Raw genomic sequence first — 23,227 nt, 5'->3', positions numbered from 1 at the left:
TTCAATTTGAGGGAGGCTCTTTATTTTTGTAAACATTTTTGTCCATTTTGACACCCAAATTTGCCAACCTCCCTATTTCTGGCAAATTTTGTGCCCTTGAAGTTGCATGTAATTTTGAAAACCTCCCTATTTTTTGTTTGAATCCTCCCTATTTTCTGGATGTTAATGTTGGCATCTCTGTATCATCATCTTTAGGCCGTGTAAAATTAATATTTTGGTTCTCGTCCCTCCCTCCTCAATTTCTGGGATTTGTCAGATTTTTTTTTTTTTAGATTTTTCAATTTTTTAGACTTTGGAATGATTTATGAAATCTTCATACATATAAATAAGTTTATTAGAGAACAAGCATCACTTCCAAGTCTTTTTGTGGTACTCTAGGGGTTTATCCTCAGAATCTCACATTTGAAAAAAAAAGGGCCTCATCGTTTCCTCGAGCACTGTTGGAGAAGACCGAAAACTACTGACAATGCTAATTTTACATTGAAAAAAAACCAAACAAAAACACCTCCCTCCCTCATCAATTCATGAAAATCCTCTGGACGAGAACCAAAACATTAATTTTAAACGGCCTTATCATCATCCTCATAATAATAATCATACTTTAGAACAGAAATTCACCTTTAATTCTGAACATCTTCAAAATTGTCCCACACAAATGTGCTGTGCATGTGGGAGCATGAGCAGTGAGCACACACAAACTACAGACACCATAGCCCTGTCATGGATGAGTAGACGTACCAATTTATTGAGTGGGATCTGCAGATGTAGGGTCCAGTGTGCATGTGTTTCTCTCTTAAATTTTAATGGATTGGAAAGTTCCATGAAAGATATATATCTTAGATATTTTTTATAGTCCAAATATTTAATTAAATTATGCGTTTAATTAATTATCAATTATTTTATTAATAAATTTATGATAACAATAATAATTATGATTCTGCTAAGTGCCAGATAAATTTGGTGGATATGTAGGATATATGACAGATCACAGATTTGACAGCCCCAATTAATTTGGACAATGTTCAAATAAGAAAAAAATCAAACAATTTTGACATTTTTAGATTTATCATTTCACATTTTACATGGATTTAATTGGACTGGACTCGGACCGGACTCGGCTTCGAGTCCGAGTCCTTTTGTGTCCGAGTCGAGCCGAGTCATTTCGTGTCCGAGTCCATGCCAAGTCCGAGTCCAACAAAAAGTGGACTCGAGTCCGGACTCGAGTCCGAGTCCGGACTCGAACGATACATCACTGCCGCAAAGTATTGCGTAGTGCAGCGAATCACGACACGCAAAGTATTGCATAGTGCAGCGAATCACAACCCGCAAAGTGCAGAAAATTGTGAAATGCAACATATTGCTTAGCGGAGCCATTTATACTAGCTTGGTTTAGAGCTAGGCCGAGTATATGCATACTAGTGAGACCAAGGTCACAGATGAAACATCATAGCCTGACCTAGGCCGGACATATCAGCGGTACTAGCCCTTGTCTATGGTTACTGTATAAACATACTTGCAAGACCTGGCTAATGCCTAGGCCTGGTTATCAGCATACTAACTTGGCTTAGGGCTAGGCCCGGTACATAAATATTAACGTGACCTAGGCCTAGGCCATGGCCATGGATTAAACATAATATATAGTCTGACCTGCATAAACATAATCATATTGGCCAAAGTTGTCTATGGATCAAGCATAAACAAACTTGGGCCTATTTCCCGGTACAAACATGGTCTAGGCCTATAAATACCTTGATATGAACTTACTAGCGCCCTAGTCTTGCCTAGGCCTATAAAAAAGGCCTTGGTATGTACATACTAAAGCGTTTTGGGTCAAGCTGGGAGAAAAAAATCCCAGGTCGACCAAAAATAGCGTATCGCACACGATAGACCACCTAAGTTATCGTAAATCGGTTTCTCCCAGGTCGACCGTAAATTTTGGGTTGCCACATTCCCCGCATTCGGCCCGCAAACGCCAGGATTTTTAGCCAGGTCAACCCATGACAAGCATGCAAATAGCCCTACATACGTGCCCCGACCATGGCGATATAGGGGCCTACTACATGTGATGAGTATAAACCATTGTTCATTGAACTGCATTCATTCATCATGTTCATAACTTTGTGCAAGCGCCGGTGTCAGCTGTGACTTTTACGATATCAGTTTCAGTGTCTTGGCATCTAAATTAATTCAGTCATAGGCCTCTCATTTTCGTATAAATTTAATAGAGTAGGCCCTATTCTTGTTTTAGTTTGCAAAATACAGAGGCAGATATAGTCCCGGGATATAGTCATACTTCCAAGTTTTCTACTTTCTTGAATTGAGTGCGTCAACATGTAGGCCTAAACTCGCTTAAGCTTACATCCAAGTTCGCATGGACGGTACTACGTCTACGACTCGATGTTTCAGACTTGTGAGAAAAGGAAAGAGGTCACAAATAGGATCAAATAAAATAATCCAACAAAAAATACCCTGCCTAAGTGCCGGACATAGGCTAGGCCTATACATGTTATTTAACTTTATTATTATCCACCACGAATGGAGTGCCAATTTCTATTAGCCTAAGCTGTCTTTCTATCAACAAACGTGGAATCTCCCAGCTTGACCAATTTGGCCATACTAAAGTAGTCCACACCTTAGCGTCGGTTTGTACCCTTTTCTATGTGTGTATGTAACTTTCAACATCAAGAAATTCTTGTCCGTGCATTGATTTTTTTTCGTTGTAATAACACAACAGGCAACTGATTGAAGCTTAGACCACACAGAGTAAACTTATAATGTATTAAGCTTAATACATGAACATGACAATGACATGACATGCATGATGAATAAGCTTATTGTTAATAACAAACATTTTTGCATTTTCACGCTTTAAAATAGTTGTTATATTAGTATTATAAACCTAGGTTTACATGTTTATATGGAGAAACTTTCAAGGCAGAAATATTTACTAACCTGATATTATATGTTTAGGCGGTACAAATCTCATCAAACTTTTGACTTCCAAAAAGCCGATTTGCAGACGATTTTGTTGCTACAGACAGCTTGCATTCCAGGTTTTACAAAGCTCGTATTCCATATTTCAACTACGGAAACCAATCAGTGCCAGAAGTTTTGATATATTTCATCCACTTAGGTTTGGCTTAACCCACTAAAAGGTAAAACTTTAAGGCTGATCAGTTTAATTATAAATGTAGTGTGTGTGTAAAAGTATATTTCTCAAAAGGGAGGAGAATAAAATAATCTATTTTTAGTATCAAAATTCACTGAAAACGTTAAATTACATTAAAAAAATGTAAAAAAAACCACACACTTTTTGGCTCAGAATCTTCATAATGGGCTACAAGATTTACTTCTTAGGCCGTATAAAATTAATGTTTTGGTTCTCGTCCAGAGGATTTTCATGAATTGATGAGGGAGGGAGGTGTTTTTTTTTTTTTTTTCAATGTAAAATTAGCATTGTCAGTAGTTTTCGGTCTTCTCCAACAGTGCTCGAGGAAACGATGAGGCCCTTTTTTTTTTCAAATGTGAGATTCTGAGGATAAACCCCTAGAGTACCACAAAAAAGACTTGGAAGTGATGCTTGTTCTCTAATAAACTTATTTATATGTATGAAGATTTCATAAATCATTCCAAAGTCTAAAAAATTGAAAAATCTAAAAAAAAAAAAAAAAATCTGACAAATCCCAGAAATTGAGGAGGGAGGGACGAGAACCAAAATATTAATTTTACACGGCCTTAATTAGAAATTCTAAAATTTGGTAAAACTAATTTTGGGACAATTGTCTGAGCGTTCAAAAGATACAAAATTGTTTACAAATTTCAAAATTGCCGCCGGCAGCCATTTTGGATGAGGTAGCAGACGATCTTATTTGTGGATAAATATTGCAAGAATTGAATAGCTTTTGAATTAATAGTGAAAACAGTGAATAAGATGCACTCAAAACATGGTTTTATCGGTTTCATTTAAATAAATGCATAATACAAAATTCAGTGGATTTCTAGTAGTGCAGCCGATGGCGGCTATCTTGGATTTAATGATGAAGATGGCCAGAAAACCTAACAATAGTAGGCCTACCTGGAATGGATTTTTTATCACTAAATTAGTCAGAAACAACCCCTTATGGTTCAAAACGGCCAATGACCTTTAAAATATAAAAAATATACATTTTCTAAATTTTACGAGGTATAAAGCAGACAATCTCATTAATTAATTTTACAGCGTTGCTATTTGAATTTTGGTTGCTATGGTCACCTTTATTCGACCATTTTGAATATTTTGGATATGTTTGGCCTTCTTTGATCAAATTGTTATCTTCATTCCATCAATGTGCTTTCATGTAACTATTAGGAAAGACACATTTGATACTCAACCAGGTCAAAAAGTACATGATTTATAGTAATTTTACTGCGTTGCTATGTGGAATTTGGTTGCTATGGCCGTCTTTAGTCAGCCATTTTGGATATTTTTTTCAGTAGTTTGACCACCTTGCTTTGTATGATCGTGAAAAGCGGTTGGTCAATTCATATGCTACACGTGTCTAGGCCTACGCCTCAAGAACAGAAAGGTTTTTTTTTTTCTAAAGTAGGCCTAAAGTTCCAAAAAGGATGCAAATTTGGCGGGAAGGTGTAACTTGATGAAACTTTTTTAGTGAAGAAAAATGTCGCAAATACCGTTGCCATGGCAACGGCGGCAATTTTTGTTTGTTTTTTTCAAAGGAAATTTGCACGCAGGATTTCTCGGTAACTAATTGGTCGATTTTGATGGAGTTTTTTTCTTTGCCTCATTTTAACGTTTGATCTCTACGATCTTTCAAATGTAGCCAAATAGCGCCTTTTGGTGAAAATGTGGCTGGGTTTTTGGCATGGTTCGAATCCCACCCAGAGCAAACAACTTCTTTCTTTGTTTTCTTTCTTTATTCCTTCCTTCTTTTCCCCTTCCCGTCGCCAAAAAGCCCCTGGCGGGTTAGGGTTAAAATTAATACGTGCATTAGTATCGAGGGAACTTAGGAAATATTACAATTAGGCCTACTTTCAATTTTGCGTTATCTTGTTAAGAGTTATAAAATGAGAACCAAATGTATGATTTCTTACAAATAAAGAGCAAATTCAAGCTGAATGTTTAAAGAAATTAAATATGAGAAAATAATTCACCTTTTGCATCATTTTAGGTGTTCAATGTCCATTTAAATGTTATTAAAACGTTTTTGAATAAAACCAAAACATGTTTAATAACGTTTTAAGGACATACCGTATTTGTGTTGCTGCGGAGCTTCTAGAGTTAATTATATTAATTATTTTCTATTATATATTTTGGAGGTTCACTCCTTGGAACTTTTGAAGTAGCATTGTTGGTTGAACCAGTCTAAAGATCGATTTTCATTATCTAAATCAATATATTTTTGGCAAAAGTTTGTTCTACAAATTATATACTTAAAAAAAACTTGCTTGATTTATTGTTGTTAATGAGTTATGCACGTTTTACAAAAGTGTTGTTGTTTCAGCCCTCTTTACAACATAACTCAAGAATCACAGGACCTACAAAAGTATATCTGTGATATTTGAATTCTTCTACACACTCGCTATGAATTGATCAATGCAATTTTTGCCAAAGCTCACTACCATTCGCAAGATGCTGAGAACTACCAAATCGCAACAGTTTGAAATAGTTGCTAATTAACCTTAAATTGCGGCCCCTCTGAATACATGGCTATGGCTATTATTAGTGTGGAGCAAATAGTTGAACAGCTATTTCGGTCATTTCCATTCATAAACCCCAAAACAATCAATCTTTTAACTTTTAACTTATCAGCGACAAAGGAGCTATAGAGCCAGGGATCTGTTGAATAAATAGCTCGATATCAAAATGTATACTTTTGTTGTCCCTGAGGCCTCCTCGATTTATTGACACCTACATGGAATGATAAAAATAACCGGGGTGGGACTTTTATTTTTGCTGGCCTAAAGTATCGTCAAAACGATGCGCGACGATGGTTTAATAATGAGCCTGCAATTATCTGTCCGAGGGAATTGCAAAAAACAAAAAAACAAACAAACAAACAAAAAAACAACACAAAACTGCTGAATGCTTGTCATGTTCCCCCTCTTGGCATGCCAAAAACCAAGTTGCCTCCCTCTCATCTCAAATGCATGACAAATGTTGCTTCCCCCTCTCGGCCTGCCAAAAAATAATTACCCTCCTCCCGCTTTGCACATAATTAGTGTACAGCCCAAGGAATCGTTCAATATTTACGCGGGGGGGGGGGGCATAATGGGAGTTTGACCCCCCCCCACCCCCAAAAAATGTTTTTCACGCTTTTCTCAACCACCATAGTTATGCTTTATATACTTCCAACTTATAAACACTTATATATTATTAATCTTGAGACAGAAATATAGTTATACTTATTCTCTCATTAAAAATAGGTACCATAGCAAGGGTGAAAATAAGCAGATGTGGGAGACGTGAAATGGCCCCTGGTTCCATCTCAATTTCAGTTGACCAGGGGACACTTTTCTCATGAAACTGGCCCCTGGATAGTGAGCCTAATAATTTCTAATTCAAAGTAACTATAAATGCTTATTTACTCATCCAGGACATCTTTATTTTATTGGCCCCTTGGTGATTGGAATTTGTTGAACCAGGTGCCATTTTTATGTAAAAGTAGGCCTAGTCCCTTGTCAATCACATCTTATTTTTCACCACTGTACCATAGAGCTGTTATGCCTATAGGCCTAGTGTATAAACATGATTAAAACATTTTTTCCCAAAATTATTTTGGTCTTTTGGGGAAAATGTGTATCTTCAATACGAAAGGTCAAAATTTTCAAATGATCGTTGGCTTTTCCTCCCAGCTACATACACTTAACAGTAGAATGTGTTTTATATTGCCAATTTTAAAAAATTTACTTGATATCAGAAGGACATTCCTCTTTTTCAGAATGCAATTCAATATGTCTGATGTGCACTCATGTCCCACAAAATACTGTGCAAACGTTGATATCCGATCCCTTAAGCTTCAAGATAATAGTTTCCATTAAAATTTAGAAAAAGTGAAACTATCATTAGCCACATTATTAATATTAAAACAAAGATCATCCATCGCTGCTGCAAGGCCCACAACAACATTGGGCAGCTGAGCTGATAAAAATGTTGCTCACAGATGCAAGTCCTATTCCCAATCAATATCCGAGTGTTCCTCCCCCGGGTGATCATTTTACCCGCTAATGTACACACATATACATGAGAGTGTGAGGTACATTTATGTTTTAGTTCTTAACAAAATGAGATGACCCTTGACCATGACTAGCGTCTGTTGCCATGGTATCATACAATAATTGTACAACCTGTTATATGATGGATTGGCGATGTATGTATGAACATTTTGGATTTCGTGATGAAATAAAAGTTTAAAATGGAGTTATTTAGTAATGTTAGTCGATAGCAACCACCGTGTTAAACCTCAGTGCAGGGTTCATCGATTGAATATTTACAACGGTGAGTACAATAATAATTATAATTTTAATATAACAGGCCTATACCATAGTATAGTTCGCATACCTTCCTCGAGTCAGTAAACTAAATTCAAATTCTGAGATTTTCTCCAAAACTGTTTATTTTTGCAGGAATCTGTTATTATTATCTTTTATGCTAGTTGGATTCCTTGCATCATTTCTTTTTGTCCCTGAATTACTGACTCGATGAAGACAATTCTACAGATTAATAGGGCCTACACGTATAAAACGGCTGAATATGTTGCACGTCCTCTCAACGCCTCTCAAATGTTGAATTAATACATTAGTGCCGACAATTTTTGACAATTTTGACAATTTTTGATGTGTGAACAGGATCGTTATAGGCTATATGGGACACCTGCAAAAAGAGCAGAGGACTAAAAAATCACTTGTTTTTTATTTTGATAGTGTCCGAAACACACTGTGTTAAGGTTTATCTTGATATACCTCAACAAGATTTGCCCTTCATATCGAGGGTTGACAAACAGAAGGCCTTAACTCACTTTTGGCCATTTTGAGATTTTGGTACCAAAATAATCTGTAATACGGTACCACATATTCTTAAAATCATAAAGCCTTAACTCAATTCAACTTCCTATTGCATCTATAGCACAATAAATACTTGGTCACATCTCAATGCAAAATATTATTTTACTCATTTTTCTCAAAAAGGCACTTTTTGAGTTAAGGCCTTCTGTTTGTCAACCCTCGATATATAGTTTTTGCTTCACAAAAAACATGGTAACTCGTGCTGCGGTAACTCGTGCTACAGTTTGTCCTCCCAAGATGGAAACGAATTATGTATATAAATACATTAACAAAATAAATAAATAAATAAAAATCAAGAAAAACTTAATAGAATATGTAAATTGCAATATTCCTTGAGCAATTTGAAAAAAAAAGTAACAAATTCGGCCAAAAACGTTTTCTTTTTCAAAGAAAATCCAAGGTAAACATTATATCTAGGCCTATTTGTAGTACCAACGTTATTGCGAGACAACTAAATGTAAAGAGCATGTTATACAGGGTGATTTAAAATGAACTGTACCCAACTTCACCCAATTTTTTATATATATTTGCGGAGATTGTACATATCACAAAAATATCATAGATAGCAGTAATAAGTGTTCTGTAGTAGAAATTTTTAGACCAACACACGGAAGTAAGTTTATCCGTGTTTTCTAACGCAATAACAAAATGCAACTACCATGACTACGTACATTTCGCATTATTAAATCAATAATAATTGATATTCAATTACAATGTCAGGTTGCAAAGATTACATGTTAAATAATACATGTAGAACAAAGCACCCGTTGACTTGAAATCGTAGAGGGAAATTTGAATTCAAATAGAAACGGTGCTGGTGCAATATTCATATACTTGTAATTGAGACCTGACTTTTTCACCAATAATAGGAAACTTAGCCTACTACCCTATTACAGCTACAGAAAATTATTTAAATATCGGTAAGTATTTAATTTTAATTGTATTTATTTATTTATCAATTCATCTTATTTTCATTTTTAAATAAACACGCGCAATTTATGTTGAACTGAAACTCTTTGAGGGCAGCTGAGTGAGCAAAATGCTAGAATCGATAGTTTGAATAAAATACGCTCGTACTCATCCGTGTGCAACATCGTTTTGGGTGTGTTTTCTAAGAATGTACTTTTCTTCAAAACCATTAGAGGTAAAGACACGGGTTTTCCACCAATAATAGGAAACATACTATCCTGTTACAGCTTACAAACACGAGTTATTTAAATGTCGGTAAGTATTTAATTTTAATTTTTGAATTTGGGTACAGTTCATTTTAAATCACCCTGTAACCTCTTTCATTGTAAAATACCAAATTTGATGCTGTAGCACTATAGTTTTAAAGTTTTGAGCATATGTTTTGGGCCATGTCCATGTTTGCTTGGAAGTGCACATTTGTAAAATTCTTAACAGAAAGAAACCAATCTTGCATAAGTCTGTTACCATGATATGAATGATTTTATTCCATTTTAAATCCGGCTTACCCCTGTGGAAGATTTAACAGAAATTTTTGAATTTCTTAAAAGAAAGAGTGTGACACAGAGGAAGTGTGTGATTCAAATGGAATTGGCTAGAGATGCTTAGAGATAATTGTTTTGAAACCCATACTCCCTCTATACCACATGAACAGTTGGAATTAGTATTTCGCTAATAGGGGCCTACCCAGCAAACACAAAAACGTTTTAAAAACGTTTTAAATAAGTTATATTTTGCTTTTGGTTCAGGTAAAAACGTTTTAATAACATTAAAATGTCGGGTTATATAAAGGTCATGATAACGTTTTAAACGTTTTGTATGAAAACACACTACAACAATATTTTTAAATGTTTTCAAAAATGTTATTGTAAACTATACTTTTGCAAACATTTTTGCAAAATATTGTGTTAATACTTAAATAACATTATGTTAAAATATTTGAACCCAGCAAACACAGAAATGTTCTTAAAATGTTTTCTTAAAAACCTTTTAATAACATTTAAATGTCGGGTTATATAAAGGTCATGAAAACGTTTTTCAAACGTTATTGAAAATATTTTGGGCAAACCTTTCTCGCAAAATATTTTTCAACTAAAAATAACATTCTGTTTAGAATGATTTGTATCAAGTTTTCAAAAATGTTTTTGGAATGTTATTAAATCGTTTTTATACCCTTTATATATCCCGACATGTGAACGTTTTCTGTAAAACATTTTTGTTTGCTGAGCAGTAGATTATCAAAAAATGTTTTTTAAGGTTATGAAAACGTTTTATAGGCCTACTCTTAATATACCCTTTATATAACCCGACATTTAAACGTTTTCTGATAACCTTTTATAACCTTTTGCAAATGATGTCGAAAACGTTTTGTGTTTGCTGGGTACCCATACTCCTCTGTAGAGGACTAAAAGTTAAATCTTTTTCAGGGGATATGGATCGCAAATGGAATACCGTAAACGTTCGCCTAATGGCGCTATGGAGTTCATGGAAATGAGAGAGCGCCATCCCTGTAAAAGCCGACTATTATCACTGATCATTAAGGGTACGTGTAGTTAAAGGGTGAAACCTATCGACACATGCACTTATGAACAAGATCGAACAAACTTGTTCATGATAATGCGGTATCATTCACCTGATACGTTGTGGCCCAGTGAGCAGAGCATTAGACTATAGTGCGAGGATAAAGAGAACTTGTGGAGAAGATTGATGGTTCGAATCTCATGCAGTAATTTCTGACAGATTATGATGTCTGTCAATGTTTTTTTCTGATTTGAGGAAATTGTATTCTCTATTTTCTTGATTTTATCTTTAACATTGTTTATATAATTTTATTATTTTATCTTGTATGTGTCTTTTTTCATGATTCTTTGTTTTTATCGTTTCATTTTAGAGTAACTCAATCCATTCAATCAAATGTTGTAATGAACCTATTTGATTGTATAGGCATTTGTTATGTGTGTGAGACGAACTGTTGACAAGTCTTTCAATTCGCGCGAGTGTCCTTGCCTATGCATCAGTGGTCATAAGAGGCATATCATTTTATTCGAAAGGGGGGGGGGTCCCAAATATACGGGGGTCATAAAGTCTTGGAAAGAATAATAGGAGGGGGTCATAAAATGTTTTATAACCAAAATGTAGGGAGTCACACGATGACCACAGAAAGTGTGTTATTTTATTCAAAAAGACTGATTTCAATAAAATTTTGGGGTTTGGGATCATAAAATTTTTGTTGCCGAAATAGGGGGTGCGCAATTTAATTGACGCAGCCTTTTTGTAAATTTGGGACCCCCCTTCTGAAAAAAATTGATAGCCCTCTAAGAGGATTCAAAAGATACCCTCTGCCAGGGCCTGCCCCAATAATCCCTAGCTATATTTGTTTGAAACTGTTCCACGGAGGATGTATCATAATAGGCTCAGTCTTCAAATGATATAAATAAAATTTGAATGAGTGAACGAACACAATCATACAACGACCAACTGAATAGATGCTGTGCATATGACGTATCATCCCGTAAATATGGCGGACTACTCAAATGCATTCAACAAAAGCATGATTGCATCTAGTTCGTCTCACATACATAACAAAATGCACTACGATCAAATAGGTTGATGACAACATTTGATTGAATGGACTGCACTGCGCCATGATTACGGGGAAGAAACCGGTTCAAATCCTTTGTTTAGAGCCAATCGATAAACGCAAGGCCTCTATAGCTATCATTGAATACTGGCTAGGATTCCACAACACAATGAGAACATGTTGTAAGGCGCTTTGGAAGGCACACAATACCCCAATGGCTTTCCATATTATGTGCACTCAACAACTATTCAGTATCGAAGCCCGGTATCGAAGTTACGTAATGTTACTATGTCAACGGGATCACGCGCTTAAGTAATGAACCACGATCGAAACAATCAGTACACAAAAAAGGCATACCAAAATAGCGTGATCGTAATGATCGCCATACAAACAGTGCTTGGTTCCGATACCATCACGGAGTTACGTAACTACTTCGTGGTCTGATAGTTATATGATCAATGGTCTGGGTCTGATCTACTTGGGTTCGATCCTTTTAAGAAAAGAAAAAATAGCTGATCATTTATAATGCATAAATGAATAAAGTAATGTAGTTACACAATTTGAAACATTGAAGCCGTTCTATTTTTCAAAGGTCATTTAACTGTTAAATGTAGTGGAATATATCACGCATTGATAGGTAGCAGGTGGAGCAAATTTTGTCAGCGGTTTTTGTTGCCGTTGGTTCGCAGTGCCTATTTATCTAAAAAAAAAAAGTAAATTAAAATTAAATTAAAATCACAATATTCGTTCGTAAAATGGGGACAAAATCCAAAAACATTTCTTTACCCTTCTTCACATAAAAGTGGGGGCAGAAATCAAGATTCGAACAAGTACCATTCACCATTCAAGGCGCACCCTCTACCGACTGAGCTAACGGGTCAGACAATAGAAGGGTGTAATTTTGAATTGAAGAATATAAAAAAAATATGACGAAATTACAATGTTATAAAAAGATTTACCAACATGAGTTAGGTATAACGTATGAATCGATTTACAAATTAAGTCCAATGGCACTTTGAGAAAGAATACCCGAAGAAACCCCAAAACATTTGCTGCTCTAGCAACTAACCTAGTGACCTAAAGTATTGGGTCAAGTCACGATATTTTTTCTGAGGCATTATGTCCAGGTTGCTCAATTTAACATACACGTATCCTTAATGCTGTTGAGATTTTACAAGGATGGCGCTCTCACATTTCTAAGAATCCAAAAGCGCCATTAGGCGAACGTTTACGGTATCATATTTGATCAAAACACGATTTTTCATATGATTTGACATGTACAATTACAGCCATCGGAAGAAGACCCGCCTCAGACCTTTGAATTCATCAAGTAGGGTAGGTGCAGGTAATATGGGACAGCAGGTAATATGGGACACCTGTTTTCATTTTAACAAAAAGTAGCTTAGAGAAGGTACACACTTTAAGTTGATTTGTTAAGTGTTTAGAGACATCAATTGTGCTTCTAGAAATGCAGTTTTGGAGTCTGTGTATCAAACTCTTGGAAATCAATGCCAAAAAGAGTGAAATTACCCAAAAATTTACGTCGTTTTTTTGGCCTGATATAAAATCAATGACACCACATTTTATGATTGTGTATCCAAATACTCTGGTACTGAGGGTGCATTTGTCACTTTTTATGATCTTTAGGTGATGGGTTAAGCTTATCAGCAGGTAAAATTCCACTGAAAAGTGGCACTTTCCTTTATAAATGATTATTTTCTCTGATTTTCAACTGAATGAGTGCAGGTAATATGGGACACATAGGAAATTGTGTGCATTGTCAATGCGAAAAGCAAAACTATTTAGAAAATTGAATTTTCTTGTTGAAATTTGCATTTAACATTCAAAATCATGTAACAAAAATGTTTTTAGAACAAAAGAGTGATTTTCTGAACATTTTGATTTTCACCATAGAGATAACACAGTGTCCCATATTACCTGCACATGCAGGTAATATGGGACACTTGACGATGACGTCATTTTGACGTCATAGCGTCCAAACAAACATAAAAACAAGATAACATTGCCTGTTTTATTAATCTTAAAGGACCGGTTGTTCATCATAACAATCTCTTTTGGGCATATCTTCTATAGTTTTTATGCACATAAGCTAAACGTCCTTAATGGTCCCATATTACCTGCAGGTACCCTATCATTAAATATTTATCATAAATTCCTTGATAATTTTTATATGCAAAATCAATAATGATATTCGCGATAAATGCAGCCGAGCACTCATGTTCACAAATGTTTCTAAATTCATAATATCGACAGACTGAATACAAAACACATTTTGTAATACATTAGTTGTAGGGCCTATTTGACTTCTTCAGATCAGAATCGAGGTTTATAATTATATAGTAAATAAAACAATGAAGCTTTCAGTCAGTTTATGCATGGAAATAAGAGAATATTCTTAAATCTTATTCTCTTATTTCCATGGTTTATGTGCTATTGATTGAAAGCAAGACCGAGACTTTTATCACAAGTCGCGCATTCTTTTTCCCCTGATCAATATTAATTCTTTTAATGTTATGTAGGATAATGTCAATAAATTTCAAATCCATTTAATGATTTCTTTTAGGCCTATATGCATGTGTCCTATCTCATAGCCGGTCACGACATCTTCATGAAAATACATTATACATTCCTATATATAGTAGGCCTTTATATTCCATTTAGGCCTATGGAGGCAAGGCTTTGCCTACTGTATTTTACTATTTAGGCGCAAATGACGTTTAGAATTATGGCATATAGACCCAAAAGTGCACGGGAAAGCTGAAATTCTGCTCATCGAGCGGACTTTCACTGTTACAATTAGTCCTACTAGCGGTCACCCGTCTTTCGCGGTCAGAGTCCTTCGCGGTTGGTAAATTTTGTATATTTTGTGTACATGTAATTGTTTTATTTAATGTGATTAATGGTATGAGAGGAGGTTATCATTTAGAAATATAATATTTAGTATTTTTTCTGTATAAATCAACGGCTTGAAATTGCAATTAGATCATGACCGAAGCAAGTCTTCTTGCCACCATATCATAAGTCTTGCCCCTGTGGGATGCTGGCTGCCCTGATATTTAAGATTTGTATGCATTTGTTCATTCCTTTGTTCAGTCCTCGAAGTTAATTTTATAAATCTAATGAAATATTCTAAAAGTTTATGTAGCTGGGAGGAAAAGCCGACGATCAATTTTGACCTTTCATATTGAAGATATGGAATTTTTTCCCCCAAAAGACGTAATTTTTTTTTGTGTTCTGGGAAAAAATCCATATCTTCAATACGAAAGGTCAAAATTTTCAATTGATCGTCGGCTTTTCATCCCACCTACATCCACTTTAAGTATAAATCATCAGATTTATAAAGTTTACTTCGAGTACTGTTAAATATCACAAATATCAATTTTTAATCATTTGCCATAAAATGTGTATTACGTTGCGAATTTCAAAAAATTATTTGATATCAGAAGGACATTCTTCGACCAGTAGAGTATAGCCAGGATATCAGTGTAAGGAGGCACAGCCAAATTTTCGTCCACATTTTAAGGACACTCTTTGCCGTTTCCATTTTCTCTCTGAAAAATTTCAGTAGGCCTACGCCCCTGATTTCGACTAGGCCTGCACTCTAAAATTAAGTGTATTTTTAAGCATAGTTTTAAATCATTGTGATCACTTCATATTGACACTTTTCTTTGCGGCGTGTCGGAGTAGGCCCTAGTCATGGTCGTTCAAATAAAAACAAATCATTCAATCAGGGGATGAACGAAAAGTTATCTGCAAGATTGAATGGGTAATTCAGGATTTCAAAAATTGCTTAAGGTAGGCCTAACCCTGTCAAGATCAGAGGGATTTTTGCACACGACTTTTCTATTTGGTCAGCATAGGCCTACTAATACAATTGACTTCGAAAAACCACTACAGATTTGTCCGCACGTGTTGTTACTATGGTAACGACGGCCATCTTGAACGTTGAAAGGATATAGTTTGCGAGCAGTTTTTCACCTCCTGAATCTAATTATTTTGTTCAGATATGCAATGAATTGATACAGGGTGTCCCAAAAATTAAAGGATTAAAGGTAGCCCTAAAGGCTGTTTGGTTTGTCTTTGCTTCTTCTGAAGTGAGTTTACTGTGCTGCTCTGCCCTCTACCTGGTTGCCTCCTTGGCGAATACAGGTTTCAGCCCTGGTCCTCATTGCATTAATTGCGTTGGGTACCATCCTTGTGCGCCGGATACTTGCGAATGCATTCAGTAATAGGCCTACGTTTGCAAAGATCTCGGATTTTGCCACAAAGGAAACAAATCAAGTGGTGTGAGGTCTGGTGATCGTGCAGGCCACTCCACAGCATGAGCCATCCCAACCACTCTGTTTGTTATCCGTGGACAGAGTGAAAAACGGGTACTTTTATGCAAAAGAGCATATCTTCAAAAGTTGTGAGCCGATTGATATAATTGTTTTGGTTTATAAAAGCTAACGATTAAAGGTTTCTTTGTATACCAAAATATATTTAATCAACTTTTCAGAAATAGGCGAAAAAGAGGGCGCAACCAGGAGCCTCTTTTTATTGGGACACCCTGTAGCTAAGGACATGATCTTAAAAGTTACAGAAAGAAAATACAGAAAAATAATAATTGCGTGATGTGAACGTCGAACGACCTTGAAAATGCCATGAAAAGTTTGCGATTTTCGGCATTTAGGCGTAGCCTAATTGCATGTTTTCCGCAAAATAAAACGGATTTTCAAAATTCCTTCGTTATATGTCTCAGAAAAGGTCTTTCCATTTAATATCACTGATCAATTTCAGCTAATTTGGCGCGCAAAATGCTGCTGTTAAAGAGACGGCATTTTGCGTAAATTGCTAAATTTCTAGGTACACTGTATTTTAATTATTTGCAATATTTATGCAAATTTCGGGCCGTTGAATCATCATTTTATTAACATAATTATTATTTTAGTCCAAAGCACTAATAAATCAAACTTTCCCAATGATATATATACATGTTTATTGATTTTTATTGATAACACTTTAAATATCGAAGGGTAAAAACTAATACAATACACAACAAATATACGCAACAATTTTTTTTGCAAAGAGAAATAATATATAGGCCGTATAATTATGTCATTCTCCGCAGAGCCGCAGATTTTCGTGTTCAACGGCCTGTGTCGACGACGAAGTCAGAACAATGGTTTTAGACATCATGTTAACCTAGGCTGATTATAAAAATTGATATTTCTAATGCTTGAACAATTATTATTTTAGAAAAATGGTAAAGTCGATGCAATGAGCAATATTATTTGTAAGATGAATGAAAACAGAATTATATATACACATACCTGATTGATCTATTACCGTGAAGGCAAAATGCGAATCGGTAAGTCTTGTAACAGGGGGGCGGCGGCAACCGTTACTCAGAAGACCCACTATTCAGAAAATCCGTCAAATTCTGAATAGCGGGCTTATTTTCATTTAAAATGACCCGCTAAGGGTTGGATGCAGCCCGCTAGTCAGATAAATTCTGAGTAGCGCGACGTTAACATAAAATTCAACAAAAAGTACACTATTCAGAAAGTCCGTTATTCAGAAGGCCCGCTACTCAGGAAATTCTGAATAGCACGCCTTCTGAATAATGGGTTTTTTGAATAGCGGGTCTTCTAACTGCCGGGTCTTCTGAGTGACGGGCTAGCTGCACCCATAAGAGGGGAGTCTTCAAACAGTGTACATGGGATGTGCCAGACTCAGGATTTCTGACTTTCTCCATATTTACATGTAAATACAATGTCAGGGGTATGCGCAAGTGATGGGGGGGGTGCTTGGTGGTGGAGGGCGCGGTCTCGATTTCCCCGACTGTTCAACCATAGACCCTGAAAAAACTTTTCAGGTCTATGGTTCAACAAATTTCAGCTTGCTTTACTCGACGTAATTAGTAACCCTCAACTTGTTCCCCGACTGGGTGCATTCCCCCCTTTGCGTTCGCCACTGTAGAATCTAACCAATCAACGAACAAGAATATAAACCCATCTCAAAAAGAAAGTATCCAGTTTAATTGGTCCATAAGTCAAAGAAGGTGTGATAAATCAAGACCAACCAAAAGTATGTTATAAATAAATTTATTCCATACAGTTTGATATCTCATTTGTCCAAATCGATGCAGAATTGATGACAAAAATGACCTTTGAATGAAATCACCTCAATCATAGTTGTAGTAATTGCTATTGATTTGGTCCTGCTGTTCAATATTCATTTTGTTTCACCGAGAGCATGTGCCGCAGATGTCTGGCACTGGCAGTCATTGATGCAGCAGGAGGACATATTGACTGTGAAGAGTGAAGGGTAAAACATTGAGGAAGGAGTAAAAGAGTATCTGTATTCAATCTGTGAACACATGCAGTGAAGTCAGTCTTAGTCTGTCTCTGTCATGGTGTACCTTTATGAAGAATCTTTGACAATAGGAATGATGAACTTTAACATCCTGGGTAGGTGCGTTCAAAAGGTCTTTATGTCATCAATTCTGCATCGATTTGGACAAATGAGGTATCAAACTGTACCGAATAAATTTGTCTGTAACATACTTTAGGTAGGTCTTGATTTAAGACTCCATCTTTGACTTATGGACCAAAATCAAACTGGATACTTTCTTTTTGGGATGGGTTTATTAATGAAACATTACAATATCAGTTATTTAAAACAAGCACTTTTTCATTCATTGCTCGAGATATGAATATTTTACATAGTGTGCTAAACTGGATGTATTTTAATTTTAGACACAGGAATCCACCATTTGTATGAAAGAAAACTGCCGAAACTTTAAGCCAAATTGGTTCGAGCGTGGGTTCGACCGTCAATACTGCTTCGGTGCTTGTTATTAATTGACTATATATATCATTAATCAGAATAATGGTATATAAATTTGTATTCGTCAGTACATACATGCAAAGATTAAATGTTATCACAATTAACCATTACGTTTCTTTTCCTGGAGAGAATTGATCAAAAATTGAATTCCCTCCTGAGGCTCGTATCTGTCAATGAGTTGACCAGATCACAAGGATGTCATTATAGCTAGAGGCAGTATATAACACAAATGGGTCAATGAGTTACATAAAAATGACCTTGTGTGGTATTTGGTTCCCAGAAGTGAGTTTTGCCTGAATTTGTGGTTAAATGTTGATCCCTCACTACAAGAGTTATTACCGTCGATTTGGTTGAAAAAGGAGGTGAGACATGATCAAATCTCTCCAAGTAACAAAACGTAATGAATATTCATTCAATTGATATTTCATAATAAGGATTGACCAAACGTACGTCTGTGGTCGATCGAAAGATCGAACTAATTTTGCTATATTGCCTTAAAGCCACACTTAAATAAGAAAGAAAAAAAACCCGATGTGGAAATGAGAGTACTGACCAGTAGATACCAAGCAGATGGCTTCAGGAAATTAGCCATTATTTGCAAGACTGCCTTCAAGGTAAAATAAACCTATACTGACTGGCCTGCTGTTTTCCTGAGAAATGATTTTCAATGGGGGCTTTCTTTTAAGACTAGATTGAGGCTAGAAGTGACCTATGATTCTGGCATTATAGTCGGCTTAATCCTTATCACCCTTTATATTTTTCAGATCACAGTGCTGACTGATATATGAAGAGCAAGATGTTTACAAGTTACGATAAGTGCAAATCATGTCGCAGGCCATAAGAGAATTTAAAATCAACGAGGGGCAGGTCCCCAAAGTTATGAACGTGCAAAACCCAGCAGAGCAAAGGAGACTCAACAGACTCTTAGATAAACTCGACAATGAAAAGAAGAAACGAGAATCTGCGCTTTCTTGGAACCAAAGATGTTTTTTTATCAAGCAAGTTTTCGATCAGGACAAAGAATTGAGATTTGTGAAAGCACAGGAACGAGAAAGATATAAACTGCCGAAGTTTGAATCAAAGAGGGATCTTGATTGCCAAGTAAATACAATTGATGATGACGATGACGATTATTATTATTATGAGGATGGTCAAGAAGAGGATACGTCGCCACAAGCACTGGTGTCAACCGGGCCTGTTTCATCGTCAAGACCGACATCCCAACACAAACAAAAAGAACTTGATAGTACTCTACCTCCAATCGGACAACCTGGTTCACCAGAAGAATTGCCGAATGGAAGGACTGGAAAAGACAACTTAACTAATGGTTATGTGAAACGGATGGCGACGTCTCCAAGAGAACGTCCAATGTTTACAAGAGTCCGTCCTTTTAATTTAAACGAAAATAAGCTACCTCTTCCGAATGAAAATAAAATGGAGCAAAATGGTGCTCTTAAAATTAGTGAAGTCACTCAGGAACAAGATGAGGAGAAAAACAATGACCCGGAACTTATTAAAGATAACGTGCCGGAGGTTAGTCCAGCTCCGGTACAAAAACAGAAAACAAAGTTCCCGATATTGAAAATCAAAGCACTTGGGCTTTTTGCTGCCTCGATGAAGAAAGCTACCATTGCAAGTCCGGAATCGTCTATAGCTACTATCCCATTACCAAAACCAGGACGACAAAGTGTTAGTCTTCCAAATTCACCTTCGATAAGAAGGAAAGGTCCCGTAGTAAGGCAAATGAGCGCAAAATCATTGGAAGTTACATCTCATTTAGAAGGTGAAGATCAAGCCGAATGTTTACCAGAAAATGATGGTAAAAAGACAGTGCGGAAAAAATCAGGCAAATCAAAGGTAGTTTCTGCAACAAAAACAAAAGAATCTCCCAAGAAAGTGTCAAAGTCTCCGGGACCAAAAGAAGGCGCAACATCAAAAACAGAAGAGAATTCGCAAAGCCGCGTTAACTTACAAACACGTGAAAATTCAAAAACGCGCGATACTCTGAAAACTTGCGAGAAGTTAAAAACTCACGAGAAGTTAAAAACGCACGAGAATTTAAAAACTCGCGAGAAGTTGAAAACACGAGACGGTCTGAAAACTCGTGAGGATTTAAAAACTCACGAGACTATTACAACGCGCGAAAATCTGAAAACTCGAGAAAACTTGAAAACTCGCGAGAGATCTGATCCACAGAAGGATATCTGGCAACGTGTGACTTCCATGCCTGAACCAAGTGTTTTGAGATTAAATAAAGACCGTTCTGCTGGTCAAGCAGACAATATGGGAATTGTTGATATTGAAGATGGCGAAGAAGGACAAGATTTTGTGCAAGAGAAATTGATTAGGAAATTAGTTAGGACTTTGCCGACAGAAATGCTGGTAAAATCAGTCAAAAGAGAAGCGGAAGCGGAGGATTATCTACTGAAGATGTCAGAAGAAGGATGTTAGAAAGAGCCAAGTATAAGATGAGTCGGAGGGTGGTGCTTGATCCAAGATTCCAGAAATTGGAAGATTCTTTAGCAGGGAATTGACCATTGGAACCATGCAGGGCCGTCGGTAGACCATTTTCTCTTAATAGTTGGAGGGGGTGCGCAACTTCCCATTGCACCCGGTTGATACTGCTGGAGCGGAGGGGGAGTGGCAGCCCACATATTTTACCAACCTTACAAGCTTGGGTCAAACCTCACGCAAGACCGAAGACCCCATTTTTGTCTTCTTGCACCTTGATCAGTGGATTATACATGTTATATGGGACTTAGAAGAACACGAGTGATTCGGGAGGTTGCGATTTCCAAACGTACGTATCATTCACCCGTAAGTCTATTCAAAATCCCGTCACATGAGAGTGATTTTGAATAGATGTACGGGCGTTTGATACGTACGTTTGATACGTACGTTTGGAAATCGCAAACTCTCTAAAGCCTCCAGCATACTTTCCTGCCGCTTGCCGCTGCGGCAAGCGGCAGGGCGTTTCAACCAATGACAAGCCTTTATTGTGTCCGTTTGTCTGCAATGCGCGTGCGCCACGCCGCTCAGCGGCAAGCGGCAGGGTAGTATGAAACCAGCATAACAGTAGCCTACCAGCTTGAATCAAAATGAAGAGTATACCATCAGCCAATGACGTAGAAAAACGTGGATCGCTGAGCTCGAGCTGGTACGTTGCCGTTTCATAGACAATCACACACTGAATAAGCCATTATGAAATGAAGGGACCTAACAAAATCAGCATCAAATACAACTAAAATGGGAACTGAATTTACTCTAGCATGTATGGATTAATAAAATTAAATAAATTACTTGTTTTAGCATATTCAACTTTACTGTATACCATTTTGTTATAAAAAATTGCTGAATAATAAAGGCAAGCTCGCTCCTAAATCTAGTTCATTCGCCCGTTGCCATGCGGCGCTACTGGAACGGCGACTGAAGGCGAAATATCGAAAAGTGGTAGAGTTGTTTAGCGTGGCAAAACTGATGAAATACCAGATTCAGGCGTGCTTGCCTTTATAATTTAGCAATTTGTTGATAAAAACAATGGTATACTGGGGAATTTAATGCGTTTTAATACATGATTTGTTCAACTGTGTGTATCTATACAGCACCCAAACCGGGATCCAAACCGGCTTCACAGATTCGGTGAGCAGGGCGCTCTATCCTTTCTACCTCGTTGCTTTGATGGTTTAATATTGAAATGGCTGATTCTTCTTGAAACGTTGAGCCTCTGAAAATAGCCAGAATTGTTAACTGATGGTCAAATTAAGTGGACCTTCTTTATGTTGCATATTGATGCATGTTGCAGCCTCTTTATGTCAATTAGCACTCGGAGGATGGTTACCAATCATTTTGATACAGCCTGCAAAACAAGCACAAAGCGTGGGGATACTTAGGCATTGTAATTACCGCATTGCGCTGGTAGCAATATGCTGGAACACACCTAAAGTATACATTTAAAATAGACTTGGTGATTTATTAAAGCATTATTTACAATATTGTTTCATGCAGGCCAGCCGAGACCTACACTCGTCAGAATTCGCATATTCTGACGAGTGTAGGTCGGCTTCGGCTGGCCTGCATCTGCATGAAACAATATTGTAAATAATGCTTTAATAAATAACCAAGTCTATTTTAAATGTATTCCAGCTCCCTTCTTGGTTGAGCACTTTACTGTGGGTGATTTACATTACTTGGATTTATTTACCAAAAGTTTGTAGCTGGGAGGAAAATCCGACGATCATTTGAAAATTCGTGTTAAAAATATAATTTTTTTTTAAATTTTAAGTTTTAGGTCTTTTGGGGAAAAAATGTAAAAAAAGATAAATTTTTTTCAAATGGTCGTTGCCTTTTCCTCCCAGCTACATGCTCTCATGTCCCACAAAAATTCTGTGCAAACATTGTTATCCGATCCCTTAATACTGGTTTTCATTGATATAAAAAATAATGAATATTCGGGTCACATTCTTACCTTAAATATATCAGAAATAAGTTCACAAAATAGAAATAACCTTGCTCAACTATTTTTAATGATCATGTTCGTTCTCTATCCGATTTACTCTTCACGCGTCAATCAAATCGTGACGTAACTGCTCTTTCCTTTAAAGCCATAATGTACGATTTCCTGTCAATATTTTCGTTTAGATCTTTACATAAATGAAACAATAATATTATAGTTGTAACTGTTAGGAAGGATTTCTGTTTATTTTAAGCCGAAATAATGAGGTAAAATTACAAAAAACCTGTTGACTATCTTCGCCGTTTAACTTGGAG

At 36.4% G+C, this 23,227-nt stretch overlaps 1 protein-coding gene across 1 annotated transcript; it reads left to right on the top strand.

Annotated features, from left to right (window-relative positions):
* Positions 1–7,248: 7,248 nt before the first annotated feature.
* Positions 7,249–21,530, top strand: LOC140169978 (uncharacterized). The gene is given in 3 exon segments (XM_072193292.1): positions 7,249–7,495; positions 19,225–20,872; positions 20,875–21,530. Coding segments are annotated over 2 exon segments (1,707 nt in total). The 5' UTR covers positions 7,249–7,495; positions 19,225–19,285; the 3' UTR covers positions 20,995–21,530.
* Positions 21,531–23,227: the final 1,697 nt, after the last annotated feature.

The sequence above is a fragment of the Amphiura filiformis genome, chromosome 14, assembly GCF_039555335.1.
Source record: "Amphiura filiformis chromosome 14, Afil_fr2py, whole genome shotgun sequence".
NCBI classification, from domain to species: Eukaryota; Metazoa; Echinodermata; class Ophiuroidea; order Amphilepidida; family Amphiuridae; genus Amphiura; species Amphiura filiformis.
Note: the sequence above shows the minus strand (reverse complement) of the source record. Positions and strands in the feature narration are given on the sequence as shown.